General features: G+C 47.1%; 2 protein-coding genes across 2 annotated transcripts in view; both read left to right on the top strand.

Moving 5' to 3' along the window:
• Window positions 1-359: 359 nt before the first annotated feature.
• RNF169 (ring finger protein 169) lies at window positions 360-19,618 on the top strand. The gene is made up of 6 exons (XM_018077002.2): window positions 360-401; window positions 7,895-7,971; window positions 11,962-12,108; window positions 12,758-12,861; window positions 13,530-13,629; window positions 14,409-19,618. Exons 3-6 carry the CDS (start codon window positions 12,031-12,033, stop codon window positions 15,585-15,587), a joined length of 1,461 nt encoding a protein of 486 aa, XP_017932491.1. The 5' UTR covers window positions 360-401; window positions 7,895-7,971; window positions 11,962-12,030; the 3' UTR covers window positions 15,588-19,618.
• A 3,008-nt stretch (window positions 19,619-22,626) lies between these two features.
• The window catches only part of SPCS2 (signal peptidase complex subunit 2), a 6,643-nt gene continuing 6,222 nt past the window's right edge, over window positions 22,627-23,047 (top strand). The window contains exon 1 of the mRNA XM_008920854.3: window positions 22,627-22,746. Coding sequence (XP_008919102.2) covers window positions 22,627-22,746 — 120 coding nt within the window. The remainder of the gene's footprint in view (window positions 22,747-23,047) is intronic.

A 23,047-nucleotide genomic window follows, 5' to 3' on the forward strand; every position in this document is an offset into this window, starting at 1 on the left:
AGTCCTGCGGGAGCGATCGCTGAGGGGGCGGCGGGGCTGAGCCCACCCCTCCTCTGTGGCGTCAGGAGATGGAGTGGATGGATGGCGTCATCCCTGGAAGGGATGCCCGGACGAGGGGATGTTTCCCCACTTCGCCGGGCCCAGATCAGCAGCTCTACGCTCCAAGTGCCCGTCGGGTCCCCTCACCCTGGAAGGATGCGCCTGCTCCCTTGTTGGCATAAAATAATCCTGAGTTCCTGAGTTCCTTGCTTCTTGTCACGCATTTCCTTCCTGCCTCCAAAGCCAGCTGCCTTCCTCAACTCCTGGAAAACTGCTCCCTGCGTTTCCTTCAAAATCCTCCTCTGAGCCGTCGGTGTTGCTCTTTCCCGGTAGGAGCTGCTGGAGGTGCCCACCTTGCTGCTGTGAGCTCTCAGAATGCGCCAGGGTCTCTTGGTTGGGGAGGTGATGCAGAGATTGGCCACCCAGGAGCAGTGCTGGGGGGAGCCCTCTGGAACAGACAAGGATTTAAGTTACGGATAAACATCCTTTTAGCTGGACCCGGAGCATGTTCCTGGTCTCCCAGTTCATGCTTGTGTCAGCATCCTCTAATTGGCTGCGGGAAGAATTGGCAGGACGAGCTTAAACAGCTTAAATTGGTGGTTTGAACTAACCCTGCTAACCTGGAAGAGATTTAAGGAGCCTTTGCCTGGAAGGATTTGCAGAATCAACGAACAACCGGGCTGCCCAGAGGGAGCTGCGCCAAAGGGATGGGAGTGGTTCCTCTGGGAACTCCCTAAGTCAATCTCTGCTCCAAGGCAGTGCTGTCAGTCCTGCTTAAATGGACTTAGCTTGGTCCAGGCAGGCTTGGATGAGAGTATCCAGTTATGCTGCAGGAATGCTTGTACAGTGTCTTGTTTGGTTTTTTTTTTTAAGAGGAATTAGTTTTAATTCTCTACTTGTCCTGGATTTTGGGTAGGATAAGGGGGAATGGCTTCCCACTGCCAGAGGGCAGGGTTAGATGAGATATTGGGCTGAAATGCTTCTCTGTGAGGGTGGTGAGGCCTGGCACAGATTGCCCAGAGAAGCTGTAGCTGCCCCATCTGTGGAAGTGTTCAAGGAGCAACATGGTTTAGTGGAAGGTGTCCCTGCCCATGGCACTGGATTGGAACATGATGAGCTTTATGGTCCTTTCCAATCCAAACTATTCCATGATTCTATTTTGCAGTAAGGCACAGAGTAATTGTCTTACTTGTCATTTTCTTGGGCTCTAAGTTGTGCTCATAGTGTGGGAATCAAAGGCAGATGATCCATTGGAAACAGGGACCTCCTTCTTGCAGGGAGAGAGCAGTTGAAGTGGTTTATCCTGGCATTAGTGAGGCTGATCGGAGGATCCCCACGTAGCTGAGCCTGGCAGGGAGAGCCAAGCCCTGCTCAAAGCAGGGTCACCAGGAATGTGTCCAGGTGGGTTAGTACCATCCCCAAGAGACTCTGTGGCCTCCCTGGACAACCTGTACCAATGCTTGACCCACTTTTTTACAAAAGTGATTTTTCTATGTTCAGTCAACTTCTTTTATTTTAATTTGTGCCCATTTCCTCCTGTTCTGTTACCACGGAGAAGAGCCTGGCTCTGTCTTCTCCACTTGTCATTTAAACACATTGGTGAGATCCCTCTGAGCCTTCTCCAGGGTGAACAGTCCCAGATCTCTCAGCCTTCCCTTATGCCATATAATCCAGTCATTTGGTCCTTCACGGGGCAGTATAAACAAGACTGCTGCTCTCCACTCATCCTCTGAGATGGAAGATATTGATTAAGCCTGCCTTCCTTTCCATACATCCAGCACCACTTCCCACCTTGTCTGAAAGTGGTGTCCAGGAATAGTTTTTTCCTGGGGATCAAAATGGGGCTGTCCCTGTCATTCCTCCTCCTGGTCCTGTTTGAAGGGAGGTGTCACATTTGCTTTCTTCCAGGACTCATGAACCTCTCCTAATCACCATGACCTGATCAATGTATATCATTTATATATCAATGTATGTAGGTCCCTGAGAGAAAGACCTACAGAGCCCAGCTCATCCTAGTGGTGCCCAGTGACAGGACAGGAGGCAATGGGCACAAACTGAAACACAAGACCATAAGAAAAAATGGATGACCAAGGACCAGCACAAGATTGCCAGGTGAAGTTTCCATCCTTGGAGATTGTCAAAACTGGACGTGGACCTGGCCAGCCTGCTCCTGGTGACCCTGCTTGAGCAGAAGGGTTGCATGCCTAGGGGTCTTTGCCAACCTGAATTATTCTGTGAATTCTGTTATGAAGCACTGATTAAGCTTAGATTAAAACAGTTGCTTGTTGAAAGTCTTGGAAGGCAGAGAGGAGCAGCAGATGGGAGGCTTGGAGACCACGTGTGTGAGGATTCAGCAGGCCAAGGAGAAGGAACAGAACATGTTTGCAGGGAAGTGCTCGGCCTGATTTGTAAGAAAATAAGTACATTCACATTTCATAGAGTCACAGAATCGTTTAGGTTGGAAAAGCCTTCCAAGACCATTTAGTGCCCCGTTCCCCCAGCACTGCCAAGGCCAACACTAACTCATGTCCCCAAGTACCACATCCATACAGCTTTTAAATCCCTCCAAGGCTGGGGACTCCACCAGTGCCCACAGTCTGTTCCAATGCCTGACCACCCTTTCAGTGAAGAAATTTTGCCCAGTATCCAAACTAAGCTTCCCTGGCACAACTTGAGGCCACTTCCAAGGAAGATGGGGTATCTTATTAATCAAGAAAAAAGAAAAGAGTCTTGTGAAGAAGGACAAACAGATGAGATCGTGGCTGTGTCTTCTCAGCAGGCACAAGGCCAAACTTCAGGATCAGATACCCATCTGCACTGATAGGTTTTTGCCTGTCAACTCTGACATTACCATCTCAGATTATAGATAATGTCAGAGAGCTTGGAAAATTGCTGAAGAACAAATGTTGTCATGTGAACTGGGAAACAGAAATGCAGTTTTCCAAGGAAAGGGCTTGATGAGATGGTGAAGAGCTTTAGACTCCTAAAATGAAAGTGGTCTAGGAGCGAGAGAATAAATCATCATAAATCAACCTAGATGGTTTGGGTTAGAAGGGACCTCAAAGCACATCCAGTTCCACCCCCTGCCATGGGCAGGGACACCTTCCACTAGCCCAGGTTGCTCCAAGCCCTGTCCAACCTGACCTTGAAAACTTCCAGGGATGGGGCACCCACAGCTTCTCTGAGCAACCTGTGCCAGGGCCTCCCCACCCTCACAGGGAGGAATTTCTTCCCAATATCCCATCTAATCCTGCCTTCTGGCAGTTGGAAGCTATTCCCCCTTCTCCTGTCACTTAGTGATGATCCATGTGGGTCCCTTCCAACTCCAGATATTCCATCTGCCCATGTAGAAAGTCATTCTCCTTCTTTTTTTACAAGCTTCCTTTAAGTACTGAAGGGCTGCGATAAATGACTGGTTATACAACCCAAACCATTCCTCACAGACATCCCAAATCTCTCATCCATACCCAGACAGCAGGATGGGATCCCACCTTTGCTTCAGCATCTGAACACTTGGAAGACTTAACGTCTAATCAAAATCTCCCTTATTACAAAGGCAGCTGATTTCTTTTGTTTCTTTTCTGCACAACAATTAATAACTGATGCTCATAGAAGGGTGTTTTTGCCAAACTTTTAACATGACTTCCCCCTCCTTCCTCAAAGTCTTTTTTTGGCTGTGGTTTCCCTCTTTCCCCACTGGCCCAGACCAGTCTAGTTCTGGAGCATTTCCTGGTGATTCCTTAATTTCCTGTTGTTTCTGTTGTTCTGTAGCCTGTCACCAGTTGTGTTTTATCTCAAGGCCACAGTGTTTGGAAGTGGTAATCCTGATGAAGCTTTTCCCTGCCTTGGGAAAAGCAGTGATCTGCCCCCTATATCAAACTGATTAAAGCCAACACCACTTCTTTTTTTAATCTACCATTCAAGCTGTTAATGAAGAGAGTGATTAGGACCTGACCCAGTGGCCAGTGTGAGAGCCTGGCATGGCATGGCAGTGGATCGTTAACTCCTGGAAAATAATTGTCCAGCTAGTTGTGCCTCCATCTGAATAGTGCTTATACCTACAGTAGGGGGGTTTTTCCTCACTGTACTTCTAAATGTTTTTTAAATGTTCTTCCCAATTAAAACAACAAAATACTGGTTCCATTGAGACCTTAGAGCCCCTTCCAGAGCCTGAAAGGGCTCAAAGAGGACTGGAGAGGGACTTCAGACAAGGGCCTGGAGTGCCAGGACAAGGGGGAATGGCTTCGCACTACCAGAGGGGAGGACTAGATGGGATATTGGGAAAGAATTCTTCCCTATGGGGGTGGTGAGGCCCTGGGCACGAATTGCCCAGAGAAGCTGTGGGTGCCCCATCCCTGGAAGAAGGCCAGGTTTGGAGGAACATGGTCTAGTGGAAGGTGTCCCTGCCCCATGGCAGGGGGTGGAACTGGATGGGCTTTAAGTCCCTCTCAATCCAAACCATTCCATAATTCTATGCAAATCTGTTGGAAAGCTTTATCTCGGCTATTGGCATATCTTCATATCATTTAGTTAAACTGCTTCTCTTGGAAAACTGTTTCCAAACCTCTCTGTACTCACAAAATTTCTTGGTTTGCATTTTGAAAACATTTTAAAATTTCACCTTCAGCTGCAAGTGTAAACACTGACTGCTGGGAGTTAAAAGGGAAAATAGTGAAAACCTCAAGGATTTTTTTTTATCCCTGCCAGGAGTAAAGGGGAGAAGGAAGCTACAAAGTCTACTGAAAGCTTCCTTGGAAGCTGGGGGTGAGGAGATTCGCTCCTGCTCATGGCACAGCTTTGACTTGCTGAATGACATCAGATTGGCAAAACTCAGGAGCCTCTGAATGACAGACAAGGCTCTAAGTCGAGTTCAGCTTTACTTTTATCCAACCCGTGGTGCTGAACTTGCCAGATGGAGGTTTCTGGATCTTTTGCCAGTAAATATAAAATGTGCTGGTCAGGAGTGCGGCTCCACGGAGACAGTGAGTAAGGCACACTTCCAACCTGGAAAGGACCGAGTCAGAGGGGATTTAGGCTGTCAGATGTCTCTCATAAAGAAAACCAGCATTAAATAATTAGAAAATCTGTTGTCCTCTCAAATAGTGCAGAAATCAATTGGTTTTTCCAAGGCTGAACACAATAGGATGAAACTCTTGTCTGCCAGGATAAAAGAGCAGGATACCAGGTCTGATCCTGTTTTGGTGCTCTTACCAGGGCTTGGAAGGAGCATCCCAGTGCCAGCCTTCCCAGCAGCCCTTCAGAAACTGTTTCCTCTCAAGATCACTTAATCTTGAGCTATAGATGAGCTACTGTGGTCCCTTCCAACCTGACCCATTCTGGGATTCTGTGGAATGCAGATATGTAGCTATGCATACATTTTTGATTCTGTCTCTTCTACAGAGTTGGACCCAACTGTAAAATATTCAAGTTGGTGCATAAAGACTGTGGATAAAATTGCCTCCCTTGAGCTAAACCAGCACAACTTTACAAATAACTGTTATCCCATTATTTAAAATCTCTTCTGGCTTGGCTTGCTGAACCCATGTGAGCAATGAGACAGTTGACATGGCTCCTCTTTCCAGTTGTATGTTTCCCTGAAGGGGAAAAAAATCCACCTTTTTAGCTCTGCAGACAAGGTCTGAGACAAGCTTTAAACATTGAGGAGTAATTGAAGTTTGCTGCAGGGGAGTTAGATTCCTGTTGCCTTCAGGACCATTCCAGTGGAAATTCAGCTTGATAAAGTTCACAAAGAACTGGAACTGCTCAAGGACACAATTGGAAAAACATTTGGGGAAACCAGTGGAAGGTTTCCAGCATGGCAGGAGCAAGGAATGCAGCCTGGCCTCCCCAGCACTACCTCTGCTTGGGATTTTTATCCCACATGTTCGGACATTTGGGAAGTTTTCCTTTAAAAACAAGCCTGGCTCTCGTAGGTGTACAAGGAAGAGGGAATAGCAGCTTTTTTATTTTAAAAAAAGCGCCTTATAATCTATGTGCTTGATGTTTGCTTACATGAGATTATTTTTCTCCTTTCTGAAGGAAATATTAAAGAAATACTCTGTGATTTGTTCAGCATTCCCATCTCCAGAGGCTACAGAGTTTGAACTCACCCTCACTGTGAGGAGCTCAAGTTACAGGAGTCTTCTGTAAGATAAAAGCAAACCAGTGGAAAGCAGGACAAGTGAAAACAGGATTTAGTCAGTGTTTAAATGGCATGTGTGGGCACCAGGGCTGTGACCTGTCCCCAGGGAGGATGCCCAGCAGGAGAGTCGGCAGCAGGTCACTGGGTGTTTGATTCACTCCCCCCGCTGTGAACCTTTCGTTTTGGGCCAAGTAAAAACGCTTCCTAAATAAAGGAAGTCCTGTGAGGAGCAGCTGAGGCAGCTGGGGGGTCTCAGCCTGAAGAAAAGGAGGATCAGGGGGGACCTTTTCGCTCTCTCCAACTCCCTGACAGGAGGGTGGAGCCAGGTGGGAGTCGGGAAAAAGTGCCAGGAGGAGAGGACACAGCCTCGAGCTGCACCAGCGGAGGCTCACATTGGACATCAGGAGTTTTTCATGGAAAGGGTCGTTCACTGGAAGGGGCTGCCCAGGGAAGTGGTGGAGCCCCGTCCCTGGAGGTGTCCAAGGAACAACTGGATGTGGCACTCAGTGCTGTAGTTTGGTTGACAAGGGGGGGATCAGTCACAGATTGGATTCTTGGAGGTCTTTTCCAGCCTAAATGGTTCTGTGAATTTCTGAAATCGTGATGGAGCTGCTGGTTTATAACCTTTAATTTTAGCAAGTTTGAAGAAGGAAATACCCCTGATGTTTCCTCCGTGCTTGTACCTATTCCATCCTGACCACAGCACATTGGAATGATGGGCTGTCCTGCACCCTGCCTGATACATACTGATACAGATTGAGCCAGGATTGTTGTCCAGGGCTTGTTTTATTCCTGTTATTCCCTTTTCCATGCAAGCTCCTCCAGCTGTAGTGCAACTTGCCCAGACTTGCACTGCTCAGAAGTGGGAGGGAGCTTTGTGGCCGATAGAAGGAAGAGAGTCCTTAGGGAATAACAGACTCCTCGAGGTTAAACTATAACCCTGTGCCAATAAGCTTTTGGTTCCTGAATTCCCGAGGGGGAAGGGAGGAAGCGGGAGCAGGATGGGGAATTCCTGCCAGACAGAGTGAAATATTGACCTCGGGGAATGAATTGCAAGTGGAAAAAAGGCTGTGCTTACTCCAGATCAGTGGGACAACGCTGCAAACAGCTGGAAGGGGATGTGGAGGGGAAAAAACACTGTTTATCCAGAAAATAGGGAGCATTCCCGATGCATTGATGTCAATGGAAGAAGGGCAGGAATGTGAATTGAGGGGTTTGTGCTGCAGCTGTCAGCCTGTGTGCCTTGGGTGTCTGGGAGTAGGAGCTTAAAGTCTGAGTTTATTCCTAGGCTTCAGGTTCCCTGTGCTTAAAGCCTGGATTTGTTTCTGGGACTTACTCCCTGTGCTTAAAGCCTGAGTTTATTCCTAAGACCCAGATTCTCTGTGATATCACCAGGCTGTTACTTCACCTCTGTGTTTACATCATCCCAATACTCCTCTGATTGCTTAACTGCTTGTCAAGGACTCTTGAGAGTCTCCAAGGAAACTCTGGAAGTGCAAAGTGGGATTGCTTGGCCACCCTCCTCCTGATGTTCCTGCATGTTAAGCAGCTCTTTGATAGCAGTGGTGGAATATAAACATCTGGAGTTGGAAAAAGTGCTGCAGAATCTCTTGTGCAGCCCATGGAGATCTCACACTTTTAGGGAGATAATGGCCAACACCATTATCCTGCACTAAAAAGTGTTTCCTTTCTTTTTTTCCCTTCTCTTTCCAGATTTTATATTCAGAGCACCCATTAAATTAAGCAAACCAGGGGAACTCCGAGAAGAATATGAAAGCCAGCTAAGGAAGGTCAGTATTCTGGGTAATTGTGTATTTTCTTCCAGGAGAACTTGGATTTCCTGCAAGAATGCCATCCTGTAGAGAAACCTGAAGGGCTCTTTATTCCTGCTCTGTAACAAAAGTCATTTATTCCCTTTATGCTGTTCAGCCACTTCAGGAAATGGCTGTAATTGAGCATTTAGAAACCAAATTTTGCTGTCTTAGTCTGTCTTCCAGAACATGGAAATGTACGTTCCTTGGAGCAACTGGTTGTGGATGTAATTTCATAAAGACTTTTGCAGCATAAGATATCTCCTGCAATAACATCCTTCTCCTCAGAAACAAACTATTCCAAACCAGAGCTTTTTTTTTTTATTTTTAGGCAAGGAAAAAATGTCATTTAAAGGTCAAAAAAATGATAAGGGAAGAAAAGCTTTTCAGCTGGTGTGCAGTTAAAGTCCATGAAAATACTTTCTCCATTTAAAAAGGGATTTTTGATCTCTGTGATGTGTTTTCCCTTGAGATGGGTCCAACCCTTCATTGATTATTCTACCTGCTGGGGAAAAGGAACCCAGGGGGGTTTTCATTGTTGAATTTTCTTTGGGTTTTCGCTTGAAAATATCAACAAGAGTAGAAAGGGCTGGGAAGCTGAGTTAGAAAAACAGCCTTGTCTGAGTAGGAAAATACTGGTTTGGTGATATTTAAGGTAAATAACTAGTTTGAGAAATGCATCTGTGTGAGGAGACAGTTAAAAAGTGTGGAAGGGGCTTCCCTCCTGCTTCCACTCCTGTGGAATTAGCAGTGGCACTGATGGGAAATGTCACTACAGGTTATTAGGGTAACTTTGGCTGACTGTTTCATTAACTGATATTAAGAATTGCAGACTCTTCTCCCATCCAGGTGACTTGGCAGGAAGGGAAGGAAACTTTGTGTGCAAAGTTGTGGGACCTGTGGCATTTTCAGCAATGATGAGACACTTTGTTGAGGAGCAGTTGGGTCTGGGCAACCGTGTCAGACTTTAAGTGCACAGGAATCTTACTGCTATAAAAATCTAATTAGTTAAATAATTTAAATGTGCATCACTGTATTTTTCACTGTAATCTTTAAGATGAGTTGACTCAGGGCATCTTTGGCTTAAAGATGAAGAAATAAGGGGTTTTGTATAGGTATTAATGGGTGATCTAAAGATCCCTTGCAGTGCCTTCAAGGAAGCTGTAGAGGGACTTTTCATCGGGAATTAGTGACAAGACAAGGGGGAGTGGCTTCCCACTACCAGAGAGCAGGATTAGATGGGATTTTGGGGAAGAAATTCCTCACTGTGAGGGTGGTAAGGCCCTGGCACAGGTTGCCCAGAGCAGCTTTGGCTGCCCCATCCCTGGAAGTGTTCCAGGCCAGGTTGGATGGGGTTTGGAGCAACCTGGTCTAGTGGAAGGTGTCCCTGCCCATGGCAGGGGTTGGAACTGAATGGTCTTTAAAGTCCTTTCCAACCCAAACCATTCTGGGATTCTGTGAGGCATATCTGGATCTTCTGGAAGGATTAAACCATCTTCTGTCCCATGATCTATGAACCTTTTATAGAAGTGTTGCAAAAAGATACAGTGTGCAGTTCAGTGCCAACACCTCTGCCTTCCCCACCAGTCACAAAGAAATATTTTAACTACTTTCTGGCATTTTGGGCCTGTTTTTGTCTCATTCCTGTTCAGCCTCCTGCCTTGCCCTTTCTGCTCCTTGCCAGATGGGAGATGGGTTTCTTTCCCATGCCAACTTAAACTTACTTTTTATGGAATTCAGCTGAAAGAGCTGGGGGGGGGAGAGATTCTCTGAATCGTCATCTAAGAGGAAATGGCAGTGAAATTTTGCTGATAAAATCACAACTGATGCTGCAGTCACTGTTTCCTTATTCATTTCCTTATTCATTTCCTTATTCCAGTCTAAGCCCCCAGTGGCACAACTTGTGGCTGTTTCCTCTCATCCTGTCACTAGTTCTGTGGGAGAACAGACCGACCTGGCTCCAACATCCAGTCAGAGAGTTATAGAGGCAAAATTGGGACTGTTGTCGGTTATCAAGGGTTTCTTGGTGTCTCTGAACTTCTGAATTAGGCAGGAAGAGAACTAAGGTCCGGGAATCTAAGCTTTTCTTGATTGGGATTGCCTCTGTGTCTGGAAGCACAAGCTCTCATCTTAGCTCCCCCTGCCTGTGGAATGGGGATAACCCAGGGTGGCTTTCCCGAGAAAGGGAGGGGAGCATTTCAAAATGTTTTTACTTATCCCAGATGCAAGTTGTTTTCCAAATCTGACAGTCTGTGGAGTGAAGAGAAGATACCAAGTGTGCATTTGCCAAACTTTTGGAAATAAATATTAATATCAGGAATGATGATCCTAAAATGGCTGTTTCTTACGCAGAAAATTATCACTTGTACGGCATTTTTCCCCTGCAGTTCCAGTGCCCAAAACGGCCACAAACAAGTTAAAATGCATTTTCTGGTAGTTGTGCTGCTAACTAAGCTGATGGTCCTGCATCCAGTATTCCAGAGATGCTACTTAGATAACTTTCTCCCAGGGTAGATGTTTCACACCACATTGTTTCAGTTTCTCGTCCTCGTGTCCCAGCACATTTGTATGTGCTAGCATTTGTAAAAAAATTCTCTGGGAGATAGTTTACACAAGGCTACTTAATTTTTTATTTTTTTTTAATTCCTACTGATTTTATCATTAGAGGTTCTTTTGTGTGCAGCCTGAATTCTGGACCTAAATTCTTTTTTGTGTCCCTTGATTAGGATCCTGTTGTTGTCTTTTTGACTGATCACCATCAGCAAAGCATGTGGCTGGCACCTCACATAATGTATTTGCCCAAAATCCTTAAATATTTCTGTATGATATTACATATGGTTGTGGCTTTAGATTTAGGAATTTAGTATAATTTTATAATTTAGCCAAAAAAGTGAGGATTTCCATATAATTTTCTTCGAGGTGAGAAGTGGGAAACGGACACCGAGTGTTGGGTAGTATTTCAGCTGCCCAAAAAAAGTCATCTTTATGATAAATCTTGATGTGAATTTTTCAGATACTTCAAGTAAGGCTCCTTAAAGAGCAGAAATACTGTTGATTTACAGCAGACTGTTCCTCATGCCTCGTCGTGTGGCCACAATCCATGTTAATCAGACACGGTGTTGTAGTTATTGCCTGAGATTATTAATAGATAAGGAATTTAAAGACACATCTTCAAACAACTCCAAGCAGGAAGTCAAATCAGTCTTTGAAAACATTTGCTGAACACCCACAATCAGCCAAACAGTGGAGTTTTTCCTGGTTTCTATCTACCTTGTTCCTCCTACCTCATCTCTGGGAGCTCGGATTCAGTAGGATTCAGGTCTTTTCCAGCTTCAAAATCATGACGTGCTTTTCACGTAATGACTCAAGAACTCTATTTTCTTTGTTGTCCACATGTCCATGATTTGGGGATTTTTCCATCCTTCAGCAGAGAAGAAAAAGTGTAAATATTTTGCAAAGAATAAGGAGTTTTTGCAAGTTGTTGCATTTTTGACTAGAGGGCAATGTAACACAGCAGCTTCTGAAGCACATGAGATGCCCACGCTCATATATGAGGAAAAACACAAGGATTTGAATTCCTTGTGCTGTGGTTCATCCGTGTAATGAGGATGTGTCAGTCAAAGGTCCAGCTGCTTGTCCCAGACAAGGGTAACTTATCCACAGAGGTTGGATGGAGGAAGGAGGGAGGATCTGTTCTATTTACAGATATATGTGGACTATTCATGGCCTGTGTCAAAGTGCCTTTATTGTTTTAAAAAGAAGATAAAATCCCTAATATTTGTGTCAAAAACACAAATGTGTTGTAGAAACAAACCAATCTTCACAGTATTATGAGAGAGAGGCAGTGGCTGTGCCCTAGAGTAGGGAAATGAAGGCACAAAATTTAATGCTGTGACCAGACTCTTGGTCTTGCCAATTTGTGTGGAGGACTTCAAACATTATAAATATCTCATTTTTCATTGTTTCCAGCTGAGAGAAGAAAAACTACAAGAAGAAAAGGCATCTGAGGAGCTGATTCACAAGTTCGTTGTAGATGACATGGATGTAGGGAAAAGAAAAACAGAGGAACAGCAGAAAAAGGACGAATCTGTCGTACTGAAAGTGAACCAAGAGTGTGTAAGTAAGCTTGTGCTTCTCCTTCCTATCCACATATCCAGAGCTTTCATCCTTTGTCTTTCCAGGATTATTTGATTGACCCTTTATAGCCCCTGAAAGCTGTGAGCTAACAGATTATAAAGATCCATGTTGATGACTGCAGATGTTCTTCCAGAGGTTTCTGTGCCCCCTTTTACCCACCAACACATGACTCTTCCAAACATGGCAGATAAATCTCTGCTTTGGGATGATCCTTATGCCCTTCCATGAACATTTCCCCATGAATCTTCTGCACAATTCTGAAGTTCAACACATTCTTCAGGCTGAGTCTTGCCTGTTTCCCATTTCAGTTGGGAGGCTCTGTAGGAAATGCTCTTAAAATTTCAATTTGATGGGCTGATCTGTGGGAGCTAAGTAATGAACACCCTGTAGTAATTTTCCCACCCTGTAGGATTTTCCCACATTTTCTTGACCAGTAAATTAAGTTTATTCAATGACTATACATAGGAGCTGTGTGCTTATTTTTGCATTATTTATGCTTTATGTCCTCTCGGTACAATCGGAAATGAGGGCTTTGGGGATCTTTAACACCTTTGCAAGAAAGAGCTTTATTTTCCAAGTTATTCTCTTTGTTGTACATGTCAGTTAACTCTTCCTTGATTGACTTCAGTTTCCTGAACGTCTCTCGGATTCAGAGAATGAAGAACCATTCCAGGGCAAGCAAACGCATCGGTCGGCTTTCGTTTCCAAGACCTCCTTTGCTTTCCTTTCAGGGTAAGATGCTGAGACTTTATTCAGTGTCCCTTAAAGATGTTCTTTCAACTTGTTCTAAATGCACCTGTGATGCTTTAATTCAAATGGTTGTTTCAATCCAAAATAAGTGATTTTTTTTTTCTAGAATTTTAGAGCAGACTCATTGTTAGGACATGGTGTCCATCTGCTTACTTCCTACCTGTTATAAAATCCAGGGGATCAAAGAAGTTAGTGTCCATCCCATGAAGCAGAAAAATCATTGCCTGTAGATTTAAATCATTAGTCAGGAATCAGAATCCTGTGGGATGAACTCAGGAGTGCTGAGCACAGACATGAAGAGAGACCATCAGCCCCAGACGCCTTTTTCCCTGGAAAGCTGTTGCTTGACCCAGTGGAAGCAGCTGAGTAACCAAGTGTGTCTCCACATGAGAAGCAAAGGGTTTCCACGGCTTCATCATTAGCTCTGACCTCAGTTAATTATGAGCCATGGGTGGAGGTGTCCATGTATTTAGTAGGGAGCCCATGAACACAATCCAAGATTCCTGGATCCCTTTCCCAGAGGGCGTAGGAGGTATCTCTTACAGTCAGGTGCTGCCAAGGCTGATGTCTCTCCCAACAGCTGCCAGGGTTGTTGAGCTGGTTGTCCCTAAGGCCATGAACAGTCCTGTTTCCACCCATCTGCTTTTCAGGAATTTAACCGCCAAGCTGGAGAGGAGTCGGAGCTGCAACGACACCATTCAGGAGAGATCCAAGAGCAGGCAGAGATCAGCCCCAGCCAACAAAACAAAGGTACAGGCAGCATCTGGGAACAGGTCGTGGTATGTAAATGTTCTTATCTGGGGTTACACAGCACCAGTAGTCTGGAGATATAAAACATAGGGTTTGTGGTGCTGTGTTATTGTCATGGGGCCAGTCACTTCCTAGTGTAAACCTGATGGGTTGCTAAGCAGAAAAGCAGAGAGGTGGCAGAGTTCTTGGAGGCTAATTGGAAGGATTGTCATCAGCCTTTTGTTTTGTGATTCATTTTCTTTTCAAGGCTGAATCTACAGCCACTGAAAGAAAAATATAGAATTTTAGGAAAATAATCCTTTCTTCCTTTCCCTTTCTCTCTAAAGCTGTTTAAACTAGCAAAAGTTTTCCTGATGTCAGAATATGTTCTTTGGCACTTCCATGCTATGGGAAGAAATTCTTAGGATCATAGAATGGTTTGGGTTGGATGGGACCTTAAAGCTCATCCAGTTCCACCCCCTGGCATGGACAGGGTCACCTTCTAGTTGCTCCAAGCCCCATCCAACCCAGTTTGAGCAAGATGATCTTTAAGGTCCCTCCCAACCCAAACCATCTTGTGATTTTACCATTGGAAGGGTTGCCACTTGCAGCCAGAACAGCTCTTGCACTGACATAAATTTGAGACCCAAATCAGGCTGGGTCCTGCTCATGTCCCATATTGACCATGGAAGGTGATGTGTCCAGAGAGCACAGTAACCTCAGGTTCTCCTGTTTTCCTCTCACATTCTTGTCCTTCTGCTCCGTGACCAATACCCCGGGTGCTCTGCGTTGCCTTTCAGGTGCTGCCCGTGACTGGCACGTCGACACCGCTGGTCGGGGTCCTGTCGTCCACCCAGAACAACCGCTGCCTCTCGGCCCCAGACCTGACGGCAGAGAAGCGCCTGGTCCTCACGGCCGTGTCGTCCCTCTCGGCCCTGCACAAGCCAGAGCGATCCATCAGCCCAGAGAGCAACGACAGCATCTCTGAAGAGCTCAACCACTTCAAGCCCATTGTCTGCTCCCCGTGTACTCCTCCGAAGAGGCTTCCCGACGGCAGAGTCCTGAGCCCTCTCATCATCAAATCCACGCCGAGGAACCTGAACCGGAGCCTGCAGAAGCCAACCACCTATGAGGCCAGTCCAAGAATACTGAAAAAATGGGAGCAGATATTTCAGGAGCGTCAGATCAAAAAGACTCTCTCTAAAGCGACCCTCACATCCCTGGCTGCAGAGCCTGTGGAAGACATTACGGTTCCTGACATCACCAACTCCAGCACTTGCACTAAAGAGCAGCCACAAGTGCAGGATGACCGCCTTCCACCTGACACAATGGGAGAGCCTCAGCCCAAGCTGGATTCCTTCCCTTCCATCAGTGAAATGAAGCTGGGAAGAGGGAGTGAGAAGAACAAGGGTTCACAGGCCTTAACAAGAGATGACAGTGCTGCCGAAGTAGATGTGAGATCAAATGTAACCTCCTTGAACACACGAGTGTCTGAAGGCCCTGACCTAAAACTCATGGACAAATCCTGTCTTAGTCTTGGCACGAAAATGCTGAGCGTGGGCGTTGGCACGACGCTGCCTGACAGCAGCACACTCGGAGTCCCTGCCAAGGCACCGGCGAAAAAGCAGCTGAAATACCTGAACAACAGCAAGTTGATGAACGTGCAGAACAGCACCTGCAATTCCGTCGGGAACATCATCACGGAACAGCCGCCGCTCCTGAGGCGGGGCCGGAAGAGATGCTGCAAAACAAAGCACTTGGAGCACAACGGCTCCGTCAAGAGACTGAGGCACACAGCAGGGGAGGTGCCTCCGGAGGTGCGGGAGAGGGAGCAGAAGCTCCAGCAGGAGGAGGAGGACAGGAGGTTGGCCCTGCACCTCCAGCGGATTTTCGACAGCGAGAACAGGACAGTGGACAGGCGGAAAGTCCGAGTGGATCGGTACCTGCTGCGCTCCAAGAGCACTCTGGGAGCCAAGTAGCACTGGTGGGCCATGCTGCCTTTCTAGAGGACGATGAGGTTTATCAGATTGTCTTACAGGAGAACTATTTTTTGCCCTACTTCCACCCACACCATTGTTTTCTCGTTCCAGTGGTAAGGCGTTCGTAGGTCCAGTTCGGAGAGAAGCCAGAGTCCTTTCAGATTTGAAAAAAAAAAAACAGGAGAGAATGAGGAGAGAAAATCCTTTCTGGTCCCATTGGTCCAAAGGTGTTGTTATCCCTGTGAATACACTGCAAGGCCTCCACGTGCATGTGGGTTCCCCAGCCTGGAGGGTTGTGAACATGAGGTACGAGGTAAGGACCTCGTCCATCCCTTGCCAAGGGAAATCTGAGCTCTGCTCATAGAAATTAGGTTTGTTCTGTCTTACAGTCTTCTTCTCTCTGCCTGCCCGATTTTCTCCCTCAGACTGTGGAGTCAGGCCTTGTCCATGTCAAACGACTTGAGGGCTGCTGGGGAGGAAGCCTGTTCCGTATTTCTCCAAGGAAATCCCAGAGCCCCCTGGAGTACTTAAAAATGAATGTATCTCACTGTCTGCACCAGCAGTACAGACCATACGTCACTTTCTTGAAGTAAAAAACCAAATGCATTTAAAAAAAGAGACCTAAAATAAGGATTTTACCGAAAAGCCTTATAGGGACTTGTAATTCCATGTTAGTGACAGGGCAGAGAGCTTGAGTGGAGCACTGGGCGCTGGGATCCAGGGAGCTTTTCTCTTAGTCCCTGCCTCTTCCAAGCCAGGAGGGTTTCCTGTTCTTCCCTCTAACACTGAAGGAGGGGAAATGCCGGCTGGGTGATTTTGTGAAGGACGTTCTCCCTGTTGACACGTACCCTCAGGATCTTGCTTGGTTAAGAGCTCTCTCTCTAAGACCTGTTCTTACATGTCCCAAAGGAGGCATCCTGAGGGGTCTGACACATCCCTGTGCTCTTCAGGCACCCAGTGGTTGGCTTTGGAGCTGGGATGGGAGACCAGCCTTCCAGAGGGCTTCCCCTGCTCTAAGCTCCCTGGCTCCGGGTCCAAACCACTAAAAAAGCTCAGGTGAGCAATGCACTAAAAATTCCCACTTCCAGGCATAAAATTGGGCCTGCGGCAGAGCTGGCCCAGAGCCTGGGCTTGGTGGAGCGTGTGTTCTCTGCCCAGATGTGGCCTCCCACCCTTTGAATGTTTGTAACACTCATCCATCCATTAACTCTGTGGATTATTTCCAGTAATGGAGCTCAAACAACACTATTCCACCTCAATCCTTGAAAGCTGCCTTGCAGAGTATTCACTGGGATCCTCAGAGCCCACAAGGATCTTTGCCCAGGGCGGAGCTGTGGCATTCCCCACCAGCCCACCCATGTGCCAGATATTTTTGGGGATGAGCACAGTGCTGGGGCAAGCTTCTCCATGGATGGTGTGAAGGGAGGACACCCAGTGCACTAAAACAAACAAAAGAACATTCGTTGCCCAATTTCCTCTATCTAAAACCAGTTTAATTTTCTCCCTCCATCTTAAAACGGTTAAAAAGAAAACAGGAACTGGTTTTCTTTTTCACTGCAAGGACCCTGGCAGGTTTTTTTTTTCCCTAATTGAACTGGATTTTTTCAAAAAAAAAAAGAAAAAAAAGGACAAAAAAAAAAGAAATCTTATATTTTAATGGATAAAATTTATATATTTTAAATACTATATTTCAAAAGATTGACACTTTTGTTTGGAGAAATCTTATAGCAATGATTCCATAATATATATCTGTATCTCTGGATCTCCTTGCCACCCAAACTACTGGATGGGTAAAGTTGTCCCCAGGACTGGTGAGACCTGGCCTGCTCTGTCTTCCCAGCATTCCAGGCCCTCTCAGAGCCTTAGGAGGTGTTGCTTGAATCAGGCGCTTTTGGCCCAAACTGAGTGCTGCTCCTCTTTCCAGCTGTGAATTAGAAGGAAATTGAGGAATTAGAGCCTTGGCCAGACCTGGAAGAGTAGCATGGAGAGAAAGAGCGATGGCCTGGATCTGCCCTTGGAGTTCAGGAGGGAAAGCCACAGCTTTAACTCACAATCCATGTGGTTTCTCCCAACATTTTGAGCTAAAGTATGCACTTCCCAAGTGCATTTAGATTTAGAATTATTTTTCCACAGTTAATCCCTGGAGCCCCAGTCAGACTTCCTTAAAGTTTCCTTCTTTCTCGTGGCACTTCTTGTGTGGGTTCAGCCAGGCCTGGGCTGCCACACCACAAAAAATGCTAGATTTACGTGCTGAATGTATCTTTTCTTTCCCCTCTTAAAACAGATTTCACAGCCCAATGCACCAGGACAGTGTCTTAAATATCTCCTTTTGAAAAGGTTTTATAAATATTTTGGGGGTTTGTGCGTTAATCTCCTCTTTCCAAATCTGAGCTGGGCAGGGAGGCATGCCTCAGCTGGAGTTTGTCCCCAGCCAAAAAAAGCTCCATGAGACCCCTCGTTCCCCTGGCTCTCCCCAAAACAGAGATCCCAACTCCCCAAGCATCACGCACAGGCTGTGGGATCCACATTTAAGGAGACCTTTATATGTGGAATCACAATCGTGGAAGGGTTGCGGCAATGCAAAGCAGGATGAATGTTTTGTTAATTTAACACTCTCAAAGCCTGTGTAAGCTTGCACAAAGGAAACAAAAATTGTAAATAATTACACTCAAAAGAGCAGGAGTTCCCAGCCTCTCCCATAAAAAGGTCAGGAATGGCACTACCTTTGCCAGAAATTCAGCCAGCCGAGGAGGAAAATACCTCTTGCAAGATGTGCAGAGGCCTGAGATGAAACCAAGTATTTATTCACACTTTAGGAAAGTGCTTTCTAACCCTCAGCCTTCCCTCTGGGATGAAGGCATCCTTTGTGGGAGCATCCTCCCAGAATGTGAAGCTGGGGTTGGTTCCATGACTTGTGTCTGCCAAAGATGCCACTGACTCCGGAATGTTGCTTTCTAACGCTCTGGAGCAATTTGCCTGGGAAAAGCCGCACGGAAAGGTCCGTGTTTGGAGCCAGCAAGATCAGATAAATGAAGGAAAAGTGCCAAAAGGGATCATACCAGGTGATTGTATGATGATGTTCTATATTGTCAGTATTTCTCTTCCAATGCTCTTGTACCTGCAGTGCACAGTAGTCAGGAAGTATAGCTTGAACAAGTATTTTCTCAATGAAAGCAAAGGGGGAGGTTGAAGCCTTAAAGACTCTCACTGATTTTAAAAACCAAGCCTTTAGCAATGCTCCGAGGGGAGAGACCCTCCGACAGCCCTGTCCTGTCTCCCAGCTGTTCAGCAAAAGCCTGACGAAGAGCTTATCCCGTGCATTAGGGGAAGCATTTCAGGAAAACCTGGACCATTTCACACCTGCGGGCAAAACTAACCACTGTCCACGATAAACATCCATGGATGGGAGCTGGGTAGAAGCACAGCACGGAAACTGGGATGATCCACACACCTGACACAAACTTTCCCCCTCCCCACGTCTGGAAAACGCTGCAACTCCTCCGCTCTAGAATTAGCTCTTCACTATGCAAATGGGAAAACCCTCAGCTGGGCACGGATTGGGATTTGCTGTCAAACTGTTCAAAACAAACCTAGATGTCGCTACACTCTTTTTTTTTTTTTTCCAATAATGCTTTATATTGTGCTTTTCCATTTGTGGAAAAATTCCAATTGTGCTTTCGCGTTCTCAGCTCGCCAGCAGAGCACTGGGCTGGTGACAAGACTTTGACGGTCATTTTGGGTCTCAGCTGAACCACCTGAATGTTTTCAAAAGGCACCGAAGGACCGTTGACTTGCATGTGTGAAATGTGTGAGTGGAATGACACGCAGGCAATCCCTCATGTTGTGGCTTCTGTTTGTTTGAAACAGAGTAAATCCTGCTTGTGAAACAACTGTCACAAACCAGAAACACGCCAACAAATAGCAAATGTGTACAAATAATGTTGTACGTTTTAACAGCAACCAGGACTTGGAGAGAGTGCAGGGCAGAGGCCAAGGTTCAAACAGAATAAAACCAGGTTCTGACAGTGAAATCCCTGTTTCTGCCAAAGTTGCTGTGCTTGGAGACAAGCAGGATCCTACTGCTGCTTGTGCCAAACGGGCGAGGTTATTGAGTAATCAGAGAGAATCATTTAGGTTGGAAGAGCCCTTCAAGATCATCCAGTCCAGCTGTTCCCCCAGTACTGCCAATCCCACCACTAAACCATGTCACCAAGTGTCACATCCACACAGCTTTTAAATTCCCCTAAGGATGGGGACTCACTACTGCCCTGGGCAGCCTGTGCCAGGGCTGGACAACCCTTTTGGGGAAGGAATTTTTCCTGTTATGTTTTGCAGGGGGAAAAAAATGGTGTAAGTGGGTATAATGACCTGTTTTTCATGTAGGGAAGCAGCTAATGGGCAGTGAGCATCCTCCATTGCTTCCCATCGCTTGTCCCAGCCACTCTGATTCCAGTTTTTGGGCAGGGGTGGATGAGCACACTTTTATTTTCCAGGAATTGAGGAGCCCAGCAGCAAGCAGCCATGGTTTTCATGTGCTGTCCCTGCAGCTTTGTGGCTGTTTTGATGCTTCCAAGATGGAAGTCCCTGAAAACCTGAGATGAATCTTGTCCCAGATTTTCTAGGACAAGGTTGGATTTTCCAATTCAGTTTTCCTACTAGATTTTCTTACCTCAGGAGGGGGAAAATGGCTTGGCCATCTGCTTGCCAATGGTTACAGAGGGATCTCGTACACCATGTGGAATTGTTCCTCCTGCCTCCAGACCTGCCCTGGGGCTGGATTCCCTCTTTAGGAGGCCAGGGTTGTGAGCAGAGTGATGGGATGGCTCCTTGGATGGCTCAGCTCTCTTCCATCCCCACAGGACAGGGATCCAGTTCTATCCTGGAACACACATGAAACACGGGAGCCTCAAAAGTAAAGGCACCAGTGATCCTGAGTAATTCCAAAGGGAAGGTAGATGTGCTGGGTTATTTACTATTAGCTGCAAAAGGTGCCTTAATTTCTTGCCTCTCTTCCCTCCTCTCTTCCCCAGCCAGTGCAGGGAAAAGAGCACTCGGAAGTATCGGGTTCTGCTTGCACTGGCAGTTCCAGATGGAACCACCATTGGAGCTGGGATGGAGATAAAACATGGAAGATATCCAAGTCCTACTTCATGTCGGGGCAAACTCACTTTTACTCCAAGGCAGATCTCCCAACAGCTGGGTTTGAGGTGGGGTTAATCCAGCTGTGAATCCAAGGGACCCCAGCAGTAACTGTGTGCCGTTTGCCCCTCTGTAGCCACAGCATCAGGGTCCAGCCTTGTGCTGGGATGAGGGCGTTCAGTCTTTGCCTTCCCTTCACGGACATCCAGGAGGCTGCCACAGTGGGAGCACACTCAGCCTCATCTTCATGGAATCACAGGCTGGTTTGTGTTGGGAGGGGCCTTAAAGATCATCTGCTCCATCCCCCTGCTATGGGACACCTTCCACTAACCCAGATGCTCCAAGCCCTGTCCAACCTGGCTATGAACACTTCTAGGGATGGAGCAGTCATAGCTTCTCTGGGCAACCTGTGCCAGTGCCTTACCACTCTCACAGGGAAGAATTCCTTCCCAATATTTAATTTAAATCTCCCCTCTTAGAGTTTAAATTTATTACTGACCTTTGTCCCATACCTTTTATACCCCTCATCCTGTCTGGATACCTGTCAGCTGCAGCAGGACACATTCAAGCTGTCCTTTCTTGGTTTCCAGCTCCGTGCTCTCCTGCTGAAGTGGCCGGTATTGCTGCCAGAGGGTGCTCAGGGACTTGTGCCTAAACCTCTCCCACTCCCTTTCCTCTCACATTGTGTGATTTCCTCCGGGAATGTCTTGGCAGAGCCAGGATGAGCCAGAACAAATTCCCACCTCCAGCTGGGAGCACTGGGAGCACCAGAGGAACGCCAGAAAGTCTGTGCTGTCCTCAAACCCCACAGAGGGGCATGTGAATCACAAAATCCCATATTAAACTGAGGGAGCTGATCCACAGCCTTTCCCACTGCTGCAGCGCTGGGAACAAAGGATGGATTTGGGGCAGAGAAGGGAAAATGAGGAGAGCAAGGGCCATTTCTCAAATGAGACCTGGAGATCAGCAAATGCCTGGGGCTGGAGCTGAATTCCCAGGTTTGGCAGGAGGCTGTTTGCTTCCACTCAGTCCCATTCACAGTTCCAGGGAGACTAAACAGGGAAGCAGCCAAGCGAATCACAAAGATTTGGGGCTTCATTTGAAAGTCTGCTCCGCACCAGCTGATGGAAGCAGCTGCCAGCCCCCAAATCCAGAGCCATCCCTGCCAGGTTCTCTCTCTCCAGCAAAAATGGGAGAGGCCCATGGAGACACTTGGGTCTGACAGATAAGGGTCTCCCAGACACAAAACCTCTGGATATGGAAACCTTCCCGAGCAGAGCTGCAGGTACAAAGAGGCTCATTAATAACAGGCTGGAGCAGGGACAGGTGAAACCCCATCATTTGCTGTCACTGCAGGAAGATGCATCTGCCAGGATGTTGTCATTCCCTTAATGGAAAACTGATACCCTACATTGAAGCAGCTAAATTGGATCAGTCCAAGTGGATATCCAGCTCAGCATCTCCTCTCCAGCAGTGGAAAACAGCAGATTCCTCAGCATGGCAGCTCCACATGAAGGGTCTAGTTAACGATGGATAAACAGCATCCTGTGGCGTGGCCAGATCTGTTGAAGATCATGGAATAGTTAGGGTTGGAAAAAATCTTCAAGGTCATCCAGTTCCCCCAGCACTGCCAAGGCCACGACTAACCCATGTCCCTAAGAGCCACATCCACACGGCTGTTAAATCCTTCCAGGGCTGGGGACTGCAGACAGCTCTTTTGGAGTTGAACAGTCCTTGGAGCAACCTGGTCTAGTGTCCCTGCCCATAGAACTGGATGGGATTTAAGTTCCTTCCCAACCAAACCATTCCATGATTCCATTATTTGAACACCCCCGACCCCTACAGGAGTGACCGAGGAGCTGACTACATTTCCCAGTGTGCCTCGCGGCGCGCGCGCGAGATGGGGCGGAACTTCCTCCCGCGCGGCCAATCAGGAGCGCCCAGGTGTCGCGGACGGGACGGGGGCGGAGGCAGTGAGAAGATGGCGGCCAAAAGCGGCCGGAACGGGCTCCTGGACAAGGTACCGCGGGCGGGGCTCCTGGGCCCGCCCCGACCGTCCCCCTGCCCCGGCCGGGCCCCTGGGCATCCCCCCGCCAGCCCTGGGCATCCAGCCTTCATCCCTAGGCATCCTCCCCTTACCCCTGGGGCATCCCTCCCTTCATCCCTCAGCATCCCTCCTTCACCCCTGGGCATCCCTGCCTCATCCCTGGGCATCCATCCTTCATCCCTGGGCATCCCCCCTTATCCTTGGGCATCCATCCTTCACCCCTGGGCATCCCCGCCTCATCCCTGGGCATCCATCCTTCATCCCTGGGCATCCA

The sequence above is a fragment of the Manacus vitellinus genome, unplaced genomic scaffold, assembly GCF_001715985.3.
Source record: "Manacus vitellinus isolate BGI_N305 unplaced genomic scaffold, ASM171598v3 scaffold_34_pilon, whole genome shotgun sequence".
Classification (NCBI taxonomy): Eukaryota; Metazoa; Chordata; class Aves; order Passeriformes; family Pipridae; genus Manacus; species Manacus vitellinus.

Excerpts from the sequence above, each read along its gene's own strand:
- RNF169 (XM_018077002.2), top strand. The coding sequence starts at position 12,031 with ATGGATGTAGGGAAAAGAAAAACAGAGGAACAGCAGAAAAAGGACGAA. Across the intron at positions 12,109-12,757 it reads TGAAAGTGAACCAAGAGTGT|TTTCCTGAACGTCTCTCGGA; the intron begins GTAAGTAAGCTT and ends GATTGACTTCAG. Across the intron at positions 13,630-14,408 it reads CCCCAGCCAACAAAACAAAG|GTGCTGCCCGTGACTGGCAC; the intron begins GTACAGGCAGCA and ends GTTGCCTTTCAG.